Below are 11,851 nucleotides of genomic sequence, written 5' to 3'. Positions count from 1 at the left end.
CATAAATAACAGCAGGAGTGATCTAACCCTATACAGCCCATCTTCTACGTGCAAAAACAGCGTGCAGAGGACGGCCACATCTCCGATTGAAAACAAGTGGATCTCTGTGGATAAGATCACCGGGCAGCCATGGAAGAACTTACGGCTTTTGTATCCAAATCTTTTGACCAGAAAAGCAAAGAGAGCAGCAGCGGCAGTGGCAGCGGCAACAAGAAGGAGACGATCACGTACAGGGAAGTTTTGGAGAGTGGGTTGGCTCGCTCTAGGGAGCTTGGAAACTCTGATTCTAACCTGCAGGACATGACCGAGAGCAGCAACCATTGCCCGGTGCATCTTTTCAAAGACCACGTAGAGAGCGACAAGGACAAACTGAAGGAGTTCAACACGGGCAGGACAGCGGAAGGTAAGAGCAGGGCTGGAAGTCCTCCGCCCCGCGCTTCTCGCCGGCAGCCCCGGTCCCCTCCCCAGCCGCCCCCGGCTCTCCGCAGTGGGGGCGATTTGGTCACCGCGGCCCCGGTTCCGGCCCCGGCCGGGCGAGCGGGATCGCGTCCCGCATCCTGCTTCCCTCCTGCGGCCACCTCCCTCCTGCGGCGGCGGGAACATAGGCTTAGGAACACGTACTCCTGCATGCATAACGTGAGCGTAGCCGTGAAAAACAAGTCACAACTTCGGTCCTGCCCCCCCGCCAGCCCCCGTTCACATCCGAAATCGATCCGGTGCGTTAGGCGTTCTCTTGCCTGTGGGAAGGGGGCAGCGCAGCACGTCAGACGTTTTTGTCTATCTGTATATTTTTGTACGAGGAAACCTTGTCCGGGGAGTTTAATGCCTTAGGAGACCTGTTCTTCCTGCTTCCGGGCCGTCAGGATGCTGCTGCTTGTTCTGGGAGAAAGCGGGAGGTGGAGATGGCTCTCTCTGGACATTTTGTCTTGGGTCGGTCAGCCTGTCCTACTCAGAGGCTCCGACCGGCGGGCACGAGAAGCCGGAGAGGAGCCTGGCTGTGGGGCAGCTGCCCGAACCCCGTGAGACAGAACCTTGCTGCGGCGAGAGGCACCGGCCGACTGGTCCCTCGCTCCCCTGCCAGTCCTCTCACCTGGGCCAGGGCAGCTCGGCACCCCGCCGACCGAGGGGCAAAACGCCATCCCTTCTCTAAGCAACAACAACGATAATTAAAAAAATACATATTTTTTAAAAGCAAGACAACTAAAAATCCCGCACAGGCTCACAGGGGAAGGAGAGAATTAAAAGGACGGGGGGATTAGAAAGTTGAGAAAGTGTCTCTAGGCAAGTTAGACAGGTGGACCTGCCTGGGGAGCTACTGGCTAGCTTATGGTAATAAAAATCGGTTAATAGGTTGGGGAACAACAACCAGCCTTTCAGCTGTTTCCTACTGTTTGATCTTGTTTAATATAACACTGTGAGATTTAATTTACAGCCCAAACTTTTATTTAATCCTTCTCTTTTCTACCTGCTCCCGAAATAGAAGAACGGGGTATAATCCCATATTCGGGTACCCATATTTCTGCACAAGCCAATACCTCTCAGCTCGGCTTATTTTCCTTCTCTAGTCGAGAGACTGAAAACCGACAAGATTCAGTTTAAGACAATCATTCAATGCAGGTGATAATTTAAAAAAAAATCATGAAAGCAGGACATGCTTCAGGAATTAAAAATAGAATGAGAAGGAACGAAAAAAAAACCCTCTACTACTCTCCCTTTTTCCCCGTGAATCGAAATTCTGGCTTGTATGTTTAGCTAATCTAATCTACGGAGAGGGGTTGGGGGTGGGGATGGAAGGGAGGAGTTGGAAAGAGCTGAGATGCTTGTGACAGTTTAAATTCATGCCAGGTTTCAGTCTAATTTCAACTGATTCCGGCGTGTGATTTCAGTCCCACCGATATGCTAGTTAATATTTTATACCTATCACGGACATGCTGTAGCCTCGGAAAAGAGACAGCTTTTGAACGCGCCTGATTTTCCCTAGGCATTTGCTGGGTTAGCACCCTCGTCTTTTCACAGGGATTCCCTTTACAGGAGAAATGAGAACAAAACGCCGTTAAAACCAACGAGCGAATATCCCCATCCGGAGGCCAGACCCTTCCCAAAGTTTTATGTAGCCAGTATCAGCCCAAAGCCCGCGGAAACGATCACGGCCAGGGACAGTTTTCATTTTGGAAGTGAAAACGAATGCTTCAGCTTGGGTCCGGCCTGACTTAAGTCCAGATGCAGTTCAGGACGCTTTATTACGTTTAGTTAACTTACGATTTGCAGTTTATAATTTGCATTTTGGAATGCTCCTAAGTATATAGGTTAATGTGGTTAATATATGTTCATGAGAACGTTTCTCTGTGTGTATACATACATATATATGTATATAATACCTGTGTACTTGGTGAGGAAAAGGGGAATTAATTCGGGATCATCCGCAGATGCGACTCCCCCTAAATCCACATCACCCAGAAGGTGAGGCATGACAAAGGGCAGGCTCGTCCCGGGACTCCGCTGGTGCCCGCGCTGGATGCGCACCCGGCGGGGCGCCCCAGGCAGGCAGGGGATCCCGGGGAACCGGTTCACCCTAAAGTGGTGTCCCTAGCTCCAGCATCTCTTCCTCTTTTCGTTAGCTGGATTTGAAAGAAGGACAGTTCCTTAGGCCTCCCGACATTAAGGAAAAGGGGGGAAAATTATAATAATAAAACCCGTAGGAAATAATATGCCAAAGCAAAAGAAATCTCCCTACCCAAGGCATAAAAGGGCAACTGTTTTACCGCTGCCCCCACAGCCTCCCCTCTGCCCGCGACAAGCATTCTCAGCGGCTGCCTCTGGTCGCAAGCTCTCCACGAGCCCCGTTGGAGTCCCTGAAGGTTGGGAGGGTTCCTGCTGTTCCGGAGGGGCTGGGGGTGACCCATGGCCCTGGAGCCCGCTGTCCCGCACAGGGCCGCAGGGGACCGCCTCCCCCGGGGTTTCGACCTGCTGGCCGGTATTTTGGGGGAAAGAGGGGTGTTAGGGAGAAGAGAGACGGGCGGTCTCTCTCTCATACCCAGGGAAAGTTTCTTTTACGAGACAAATACTATCATCGTGGCTTCACCATGACGGCGGTAGGGAGCTTCTTGCATAACCCTCTTTGGGAGAAAACGTCGCCGGAGAAACCCCCTTCCCCCACCTCTCCCCACTGCCTGGAGGTATCGGGGGGTCGGCGATTTTCCTACCAACCCTTTCCCCGAATTTCCCGTACCAGAGGCACGGCTTCCTCCTAACCCTGGGAAGAAAATAACATTTTATCTATCTGTATAGCTTTTCTGATGGGGCAACAGACAGGCAAGGCAGCGCGGCTCCCTTCCTCCCTCCGGCCCTCGGGCGAGCTGCCCCCTGCCCGGCGCGGAGCCTGTAGCGGAGCTCAGCCCCTCTCGCCCCTCCGGGGCCTGCCCGGGGACCTCCTGCCCCCTCCGCCAGCTGCACCCGCAAGTTGTGCTGAGTTTGGGGACGAAGAGGGGAGGAGGGAGAACCCTGTGTGAGAAAATTTCGAAGAGGTGCGAGGGGAGGCTCAGCGTCGTTTTCTTCTTCCCCCTCCCGGCAGGGATCTACGAATGCAAAGAGAAGAGGGAAGATGTGAAGTCAGAAGATGAAGACGGACAGACCAAGCTTAAACAAAGGAGAAGCAGAACCAATTTCACACTAGAGCAGCTGAACGAGCTGGAAAGACTTTTTGATGAGACTCACTATCCGGATGCCTTCATGAGGGAGGAACTAAGCCAGAGGCTGGGACTATCTGAAGCTAGGGTTCAGGTAAGAGAAAGGCTCTGTTCCTGGAAACGTGCTCACCTCACTTCCTAACTGCCAGCGGATCCTAGCACAGTGCTTCGTTTCATGCAGAACGGGGAGGTGAAGGTAGAGGTGACACGTGTGATGGGAAAGCTGTTTGCAAGTCTGCTGTACCTGTCCTGCCAAACAGTTATTCTGCACTGGTAATATCTGCCTGTGTCTAGCGTTTCCTAGGAAGGCGGTTAAATTTTTTTTTTTTTTGGTATGTGTGTGGGGTAGGGTGGTTGGGTGGTGATAGTGTTGACAAGTCTCTAATAACTGAACAACTGCTTTTTTTTTCATTTCTTTCCCCCCCCCCCCCCCCTTGCAAACGTGCCATTTATTCTCCCTTAATCCTTATTTTCTTCCCGCTTTTTCTATTATGGGGCCATTATGGGGTAAAAAAAGAGAAAAAAGCCAGAAAACAATCGCCTGAATAAGGCTAGACAGTTTGGGTGCTGAGGGACGGGATTAGCCAGAGCCGGGGGAAAGGTGCCGGCTCTGATTCGCACAGCAAGCATATGAATGCATGCCACCCCATCTGGTGGAGGTTCCCCCCGTCCCTCCCATCCCACTTCAGAGACAGCTAAATGCCAATTAGACTTCGAAATCTTGGAAATAGATCCGGGTTGCTGTAGTCCTGGGGCCACCAGAGCTGTCTGTTTGGGTGGCTCCACATCGATTATTTTAAAATTTGATTTTCAGTTTGATGCAGAGGAAAAATACTCCCTCTTCCCCCAAGCCAAGTAGGGAATGCTTCCACAAAACAGATGTCATATTAAAAGAAACAAAACCCCTCAACCAAACAAAAAAAACCCAACACAGAAATAATTAACAAAAATCTACCTAGAAAAAATAAGATCAACCTGTGGCTCTCTGAGCAGGCCCAGAGCAGGAGAAACCTGAAGGAAATCTCTTCTTAGATTAAAATTCTGTACTTGGCCTAACAGACACAAATCAAACTAAAACTCAAGAAGAAAAAGTCACCAAGGCAACCCCACCACTGAACAAAACACCTTCACACCCTGGAGATAAGAGATGCCCATGTATATGTATATCTGCCTATAGGAGTGTGCGGGTAGCTACACACAGGCATGGGTATGGCTCTGTGGGCATAGATGGAAGCCTCCATGACTTCACCTCACTCCTGGGGCACAGCGGGAAGTGGAGAAATAGGGCCCCGAGCTGGAGTGGGGAGAGGGGTCTGTTTGAGCCCCTCCTTAAGCGAGGAAGGCAAGCAGACAGTGTACACTGCCCAGCCAGCATTTGTCTGAGCAAGCCACTACCTCACTTTAAACAACTGTCTCCTGGAGGCAAATCCTGAAATAAATGGAGTACCTAAGTTGCTTTTGTGATTTTTTTTTTTTCCTTTGGTCTTCTTTCAAAAGGTTCCAAGGTTTTATTCTCCCTTGAGCTCCTCTGACTCTCAGTACAAACTGAGCAGGGCAAGGGATGGTGCTGGGCATATGCCTTAGGAATGGCAGCTTGCAGGGAATATTGCAGGGGTTCAGAGTGCTGCTGGCCTACTTTCTCCTGGAAGATTGATCTAACCACACCATATAAATTAATGAAAAGATTAAACTTTTGCTGAAGGGGACATCAACTCTTATGTCATCTTCCCAGATCTTCTTACTTGGGCTCTGTAATATCTTTCCAAGGCCTTGATGTACTGTTTCTATAAAAATAAATTACTTGTAATTGAATTCTGCACTCTTTCTTTCAAGTACTTTATTACTGAGGAGCACCTTAACAGGATGTTCATAGTTACAGGAAAATTGGTGCTTCAAGTGCTTACAGATCTTAAAACACCACACACACACAGAGAGGAAAAAAAAAAAAGAAAAAAAAAAACAACAAAAATCAGAAGGAGATTATGACCGAGGTTAAAAAAAAAGTATTTATTAATTTTGTAAAAGAGGTTTGTGTAGATTAAAAAGAATCCCTGTACATAAAATAAGTATAGAGAGGAAAAAGAGGGAAAATGGACAATTAATTAGGAAATAAGTAGACAGTTAATATCCATCAATAAGTGGAAGCAGAAAAAATAAAGAAAAAAGCAGAAAAGGGAAAGGTTTGGTGGTTTTTGTTTTTTTTTTCCTTAATACTTTCAGAATTGTTCTCTAATTCCTATCTGAACCTCTTGTCCCTTGCTGTTAAAGGATATAGTTTCAATTTAGCGTGGAAATTTGCTGTAAATAAATTGAAGCTCCTATGGTAGCTAGTCCTTATTAACCTTTTATTTTTAGTGTTGTACTGGAAACTCATATCACCCAGCTGTCAGGGTTATAATTGAAAGTTATGAGACCATAGTGAGGAGCAGGCAGTAATTCAATTACAACAAATATCTTTGGGTTTATGGTGCAGGGCTAAATTAAATGTCATTATTCACTGTCTCTAATGGAAATCAAAAGGAAATCAGATTAGAGCATTTGTGAAAGAAATCACTGAGTGATCCTTAATGAAGAAATAACTGTCTAAAACAGTGTACTGTGCTTTACTTAGCATATTCATGACTAATTGGAATTGATCGCAAATCACACCAAGCCTGATTTATTATCGCTTAATGCAGTGGCTAATTCATCACTTTTATTCCTCATAACCTTATTTTTTCATAGCTAAAGGGAAAGGCCACTTCGTTTTCCAGATTTAAATATAATTTCGGTTTGAAAGATGTTCTGATTTGCAAGAGAAGTTGTTTAAACGCTGCTTAAATTTCTTCTGACAATTTACACTGCTTTGTCGAGGCGGGGTGGGGGCGGGCATGGGGAATACACACAAGGAGATTTCCTGCAAGGATTTACCACAGTAAAAAAAGATGTATTATTGTCGCTACAGCTCGATAATATTTTGCATGCTCATATTTAAACACATATGTACATGTGTATAAATCCCTAAATGTCCAGTTAAAAGGAGAAGCGATGCATGTTGCTAAAATTGCGTACTGCTGGTAGGGAAAAATAGGCTTGTGCCGCGCTGTGCTGTGCAGGGCAGCGGGGCGGCAGCGATGCCCTCTGAGCACGGGGAGGGTTGCGCTGGCCACAGCCGTCAGGGACAGGAACCAGGATTCGCTGGCGGGTGGGTTTGTCTGTCTGTCTGTCTGTCTGCCCGTCTGTCGGTCGGTCGGTCTGTCCGCACCCGCTGCGCTCGGCAGTCGCCCGGTGCGTGCTTCCCCCACAGTCACTCTAGGCAGGAAAAATGGTGCGCTAAATCAGAGAAGGCCAATTCCTACTTAAGAAAATCACTGAGGTACCCGAGGTAATTAATGCCTTCGGAAGCCTTTCTTTGCACTAATTACTCCGTAGTAAATGACCATCATTAAGGCAATTGAAGAAAGCTTGAAGGGAAAATTTGATGTAGGAAGTGCAGTTAGTATTAATTAACCGTATGATCTCTTGGCAAGTGCAAGAACATCAAAGGTTGTAGGTGTTTACTTAGCCACAAGATTTTATCAGCGGTGAAAGTCAATGTTTGTCCATATTTGGTAGGTTTTGGTGTAAAGATAAGGACCCGCAAAATATTTTGGCCCTCTTTTCTGATGATGTTTTGGGGAGAGCTGTTAATAGAGCACGGCAGAAGGGGAAGAGTAATGAAGGTCTGAAATGCCCCTGGAAAAGAGGCACGGGAAGCGCAGTGGCAACTGCAAAGTTCTGCGATTGTTTGAGCGAGAACGGCTGGAACTGGGGAAGCATTATCGAATTACAGGCGTTCCTCGGGGTAGGGGTATGAGCACTTCTTTACATCCCAGCCTGCAAAAGATGCTGCTCTTGTCTGGCCAGAAGTCTGCAGAAGCAGATTTTGTTTTCTTTAACATTTAGGGAACGGGGAATGACTCAGACCCTTTCGCGAAGGTTGAGTGTCTCTCATCTTGTCAGAGATCATCGATTTTAAGCCCAGCTCGGGAGAGGGCAGGAGCTCCAGTCTCTTGGGGGCCAGACCCTAGAGTGTGATCTGGCCCACGCTGGCTCTTCCCGGGCTGCTTAAGATGATTAGGAAGGGTACGAGAGTCCCACCCGTCCTGCGGGTGGTCTTACTGTAAGTGTCGCTCCAGACGGGTGGCAGAAAGACTGCCTCTGCCTGCCCAGGGGACACGGAGCCCTCCGGGACCGGTGCTACGCGGCAGGCTCCTGGTCTCTCCCTCTGCGAGAGCGCTTCCCAACTCTTAGGTTCAACTGAGGGACCACAACAAGGAGCGGGACCTTCCGTCCAAACAGCCCCACAGCAGCACAGAGAGGGGCTCACTCCGCCCGGGGTCGAGCTCATCCCCTCGACTGCTCCCGAGGGGAGACCTCAGCAAAGCTGTGCAGTCACTCGCCTCACCCCCCCTCCATCTCTAGTTCCTGAGAAAATGCTCCCTTAGCAGCTGCCTAGGCCACCTCCATTCTTCTGTTGTTGTTTTGTTTTTGTTTGCTTTTTCTTTTCACAGGTCTGGTTCCAGAACAGGAGAGCAAAGTGCCGAAAACAGGAAAACCAGATGCACAAAGGTGGGTTAGGGGTGCGGACCGGCCGGGGGCTGGCGGCCTCAAAGCCCCGGGGCGCCTTCGCCACTCACCCGGCCCTGTCTCTCTCCGCAGGTGTGATCCTGGGAACCGCCAGCCATTTAGACGCCTGCAGAGTAGCCCCCTATGTGAATATGGGAGCCCTGAGGATGCCTTTCCAACAGGTAGTTAGCCCCGGTTTTATTTTACTTTCCCTCAGTAAGCTCCGACCCCCATTCGTTTGCACGGGAGGAAGCCGGACACGTTTACAAGTGCCATTTATATAGAAGTTGGCACGTATTAAAAACAGGCTGTAAAACTTGGTGGAGGAGCCCCCGCCCGGCTTTCGGGAGCTCAGCCCTCCTCGGGACCGAGCGGGGGGTCCCGCGGCCCCGGGAGGCGCCGGCGGGGCTAAGGGCCCCTGCGCCGCCGGGCGATGGGCTGGCACACGGCCCCAGGGCCGCCCGCAGACCGGACCGGCTTCCCGGGGGCGCATCGCCTTCCCCGAGCGGGGTGGGCCCGCAGTGCCCGGACAAGCCCGCCCGCCCTCTGCGGGGACGGAGCGGCTCAGTCCCGAGCAGCCCTGGGGCCTTCGGTCCCCCCCTGGCGCCAGAGAGCGCTGCGGGAGGAGGCTCTTCCACCCGGCGGGCGAAACCGTGAGGGCAAAAACTCTGCGGACCCTTGCTCTGTAGTTTCCGCCTCATTCCGGGCCGGGCTGTTGCGATCTGTCCTTTTCCGATGGATGCGACCACCCCGGAGGTGGGGAGCCTGCACCCAAATGCTCTGCCACCCTGATGGTCAGCCAGGACAGGGGCAATGGCAAAGCGCAGACACCAACGCCACAGCGGGGCCCGGGTCCGTGCCCCAGCGAGGCGCAGCCACGGGGCAAGGCCGCTGGGGAAAACCGGGATGAGGGTGATGAAATTCCATTCCCGCTTCAAGCCGGTTGTAACTCTCTCTCCCTCGTTTTTTTTTTTTTTTTTATTTTTTTTTTATTTTTTTTTGTGTCAATTAATCGGGAAATTGATTTTTTTCCAGCCCAAAGGGATCCTCCACCACCTTCTCCGTCTCGGAGACACGTGGAGCTGACAGATTAATTGTATTGATTTTTTAAAAGACATATTTGGACCAAAATAATTAAATACATAAATAAACTCTCCCCCACTCCTCCCCGAACCTACCCGAAGCTGAAATCTCTCAGTCAACCCAATGTGTTTGTGTAGGTCTAGAAAGCTCCAAAGCAAACACTAGCCGGGTATAGAAGGGACCCACGGCCAAAGAGTTTTTAGCAAGGTATAAATAAACATCCCTGGAAAAAAAAAAAAAAAAAAGGAAAAAAAAAAAAAAGCTATGTAGCACTTGTTGGCGCCCGTTCGTTGGGCCGCATTTATATAGATATTTATTTATTTGTGCGTGTATGTATTTATTTATCTATTTGAAAGCAGCAGGAGCAGGGTCAAGCGTGTCCCTGTGCCCTTGGTGAAGCAGGGAGCAGAGGTTTGCCGCCCTGACTGCGGGGGGAGCGGGTCGGGGCTGGGGATGCGTGGGCTCGGGGCTTGACGCCGTGTCTCTGCCCCGCCGCCCAGGTCCAGGCGCAGCTGCAGCTGGAGGGCGTGGCCCACGCGCACCCGCACCTGCACCCGCACCTGGCGGCCCACGCGCCCTACCTGATGTTCCCGCCGCCGCCCTTCGGGCTGCCCATCGCCTCCCTGGCGGAGTCCGCCTCCGCCGCCGCCGTGGTGGCAGCCGCCGCCAAGAGCAACAGCAAGAACTCCAGCATCGCCGACCTGCGGCTGAAGGCCCGGAAGCACGCCGAGGCCCTGGGGCTCTGACACGCTTCCCCCGAGCCTCCCATCACACCCCGCCCCGGGTGCCCGCGGCGGGCGGGCGTGTGACCCGCACGGACCGCCGCTCTGCCCCGCTGCTCCTCCTCATCCTCCTCCTCCCTGGCTGCAGGGCGCGCAGCGAGCGCTCCGGCCGCCCTGCCGCCTTATCTCCCTCTTTTTTTTTTTTAAATTTTATTTTTTTTTTGTTGTTTTTTTTTGTTTTTGGTTTTGTTTTTGTTTCTTTCCCCTTCCCCGAGGTCCGCGAGCGCCACTTTGCTCGCTCGCTCGGCCCCAGGGACTCGGCGGCCGCGTGGCGCGGTGGGGACGCTTCGCCCGCCGTGGGCCCCCGGACACAACACACGCGAGCAGCGAGCCGCCCGTCAGAGACTCCTCGGAGGACAAAGTAGGTGGGAGGAGAGAGAAAAGAGAGTTAAACAAAAAAAAATCACAAAAAGAGAAAAAAAAAAAAAAAGGAAACTATCTCTAAATTATGTTAATCTGTGAACATTGGGGACACTTTGGATTTTTGACCCTGGCAAAAGTGATCGCTCCGGCATAACGTCATCTGCTGCTGTCAGTTTTGCTACCTTGTGCATGTGTCAAACTAAACACGTTTTGAAGATCAGAAATATATTAGAACAAAACTAAACAAAACATAGTAATAATAATAAATAATAAATCCTTGGGGCTGGTCTCCATTAAAGATGACATTTCTTTGTTGCCAACAGTATTATTTCACTGCCATGAATCTCTTCCATCACTGAGGAGCTGCTGCTGCTGCAGAACTGGTTTGAATTTAAATGTGGAATTTCAGATCTGAGGCAAGGCAGATTTTTATTTTCCTTCTTTTCTTTCCTAAAAAAAAAAAAAGAGCAGCAATAACAAAAAAGTGTGTGTCTCAAATGGCTATGTCCTTTGAAAGAAGAAAAAAAGAGAGACTAGAAGTTACTAATTGTTAGTGATAACTTGAAAGATGGGAACAATAAGAAATGCACCTGTTTGCCAGAATTACGTGAACTCAAAGAGATGTATTGTGCCATAGAAACAGGTCAATTTTTCATTTTTCCCCCCAAATGCCTAGATCTTTGAATCAGAATCTCACTGCTTTACAGGATGTAGAAAGAATGAGTTATACAACAAAGATGGACATATGGTTTTAAGGCATAATACTGATGCAGCATTAATTTTAGTGAAATGCAATTAAGTGCAGTAAAGTGCAATACTGTAAATATTATAGATTAAGAAAAATAGCCGTACTTATTCCGTTATTAACCAATTCTGCAAGATCCATAACTTAAATCCTTTATGCTCAGACTGGTGCATTGCAGCTCCTTGCAAAATGACAGTCCGAGTCTTCTAGGAATGGATACAGTTATATATATCACATATGGAAAAAGGTAGATACTATGATTTCTAGTCAACTTAATGTGCCATATTTCTCGGAAGCAAGCTGAAAAATCTGTAGGACACTTTCACATGGTTTTAGGTAAAAAAAGCAAAACAACAACAAAACCAAACAAGTTAAAATAATCCATAGCAGTGTTCTGTGGAAGAGGACAAGTTCAGTATTTGGCCATTTTAATTTTTGACTGTGATTTGGACACCAAGTATTAAGCTAATGCTTAAGCAAAGAAACGACTACAAATCCAGCAAGGATGGAAAGCAGGGAAGTCCTTTAAATTGTATTACCAAAGTGTCTGGGTTTACTGACCCTCCTCCCCAGTTTTTACTTTTTCTGTTATTCACTTCTGATTA

At 49.2% G+C, this 11,851-nt stretch overlaps 1 protein-coding gene across 1 annotated transcript; it reads left to right on the top strand.

Moving 5' to 3' along the window:
• On the top strand, positions 1 to 10,804 carry SHOX (SHOX homeobox). Its single transcript, XM_068182632.1, has 5 exons — positions 1 to 403; positions 3,572 to 3,780; positions 8,219 to 8,276; positions 8,367 to 8,455; positions 9,857 to 10,804. Exons 1-5 carry the CDS (start codon positions 130 to 132, stop codon positions 10,100 to 10,102), a joined length of 876 nt encoding a protein of 291 aa, XP_068038733.1. The 5' UTR covers positions 1 to 129; the 3' UTR covers positions 10,103 to 10,804.
• Positions 10,805 to 11,851: the final 1,047 nt, after the last annotated feature.

The sequence above is a fragment of the Anomalospiza imberbis genome, chromosome 2 (assembly GCF_031753505.1).
Source record: "Anomalospiza imberbis isolate Cuckoo-Finch-1a 21T00152 chromosome 2, ASM3175350v1, whole genome shotgun sequence".
Classification (NCBI taxonomy): domain Eukaryota; kingdom Metazoa; phylum Chordata; class Aves; order Passeriformes; family Viduidae; genus Anomalospiza; species Anomalospiza imberbis.
The sequence above is the reverse complement of the archived record's forward strand: the minus strand, read 5'-3'. Positions and strand labels throughout refer to the sequence as shown.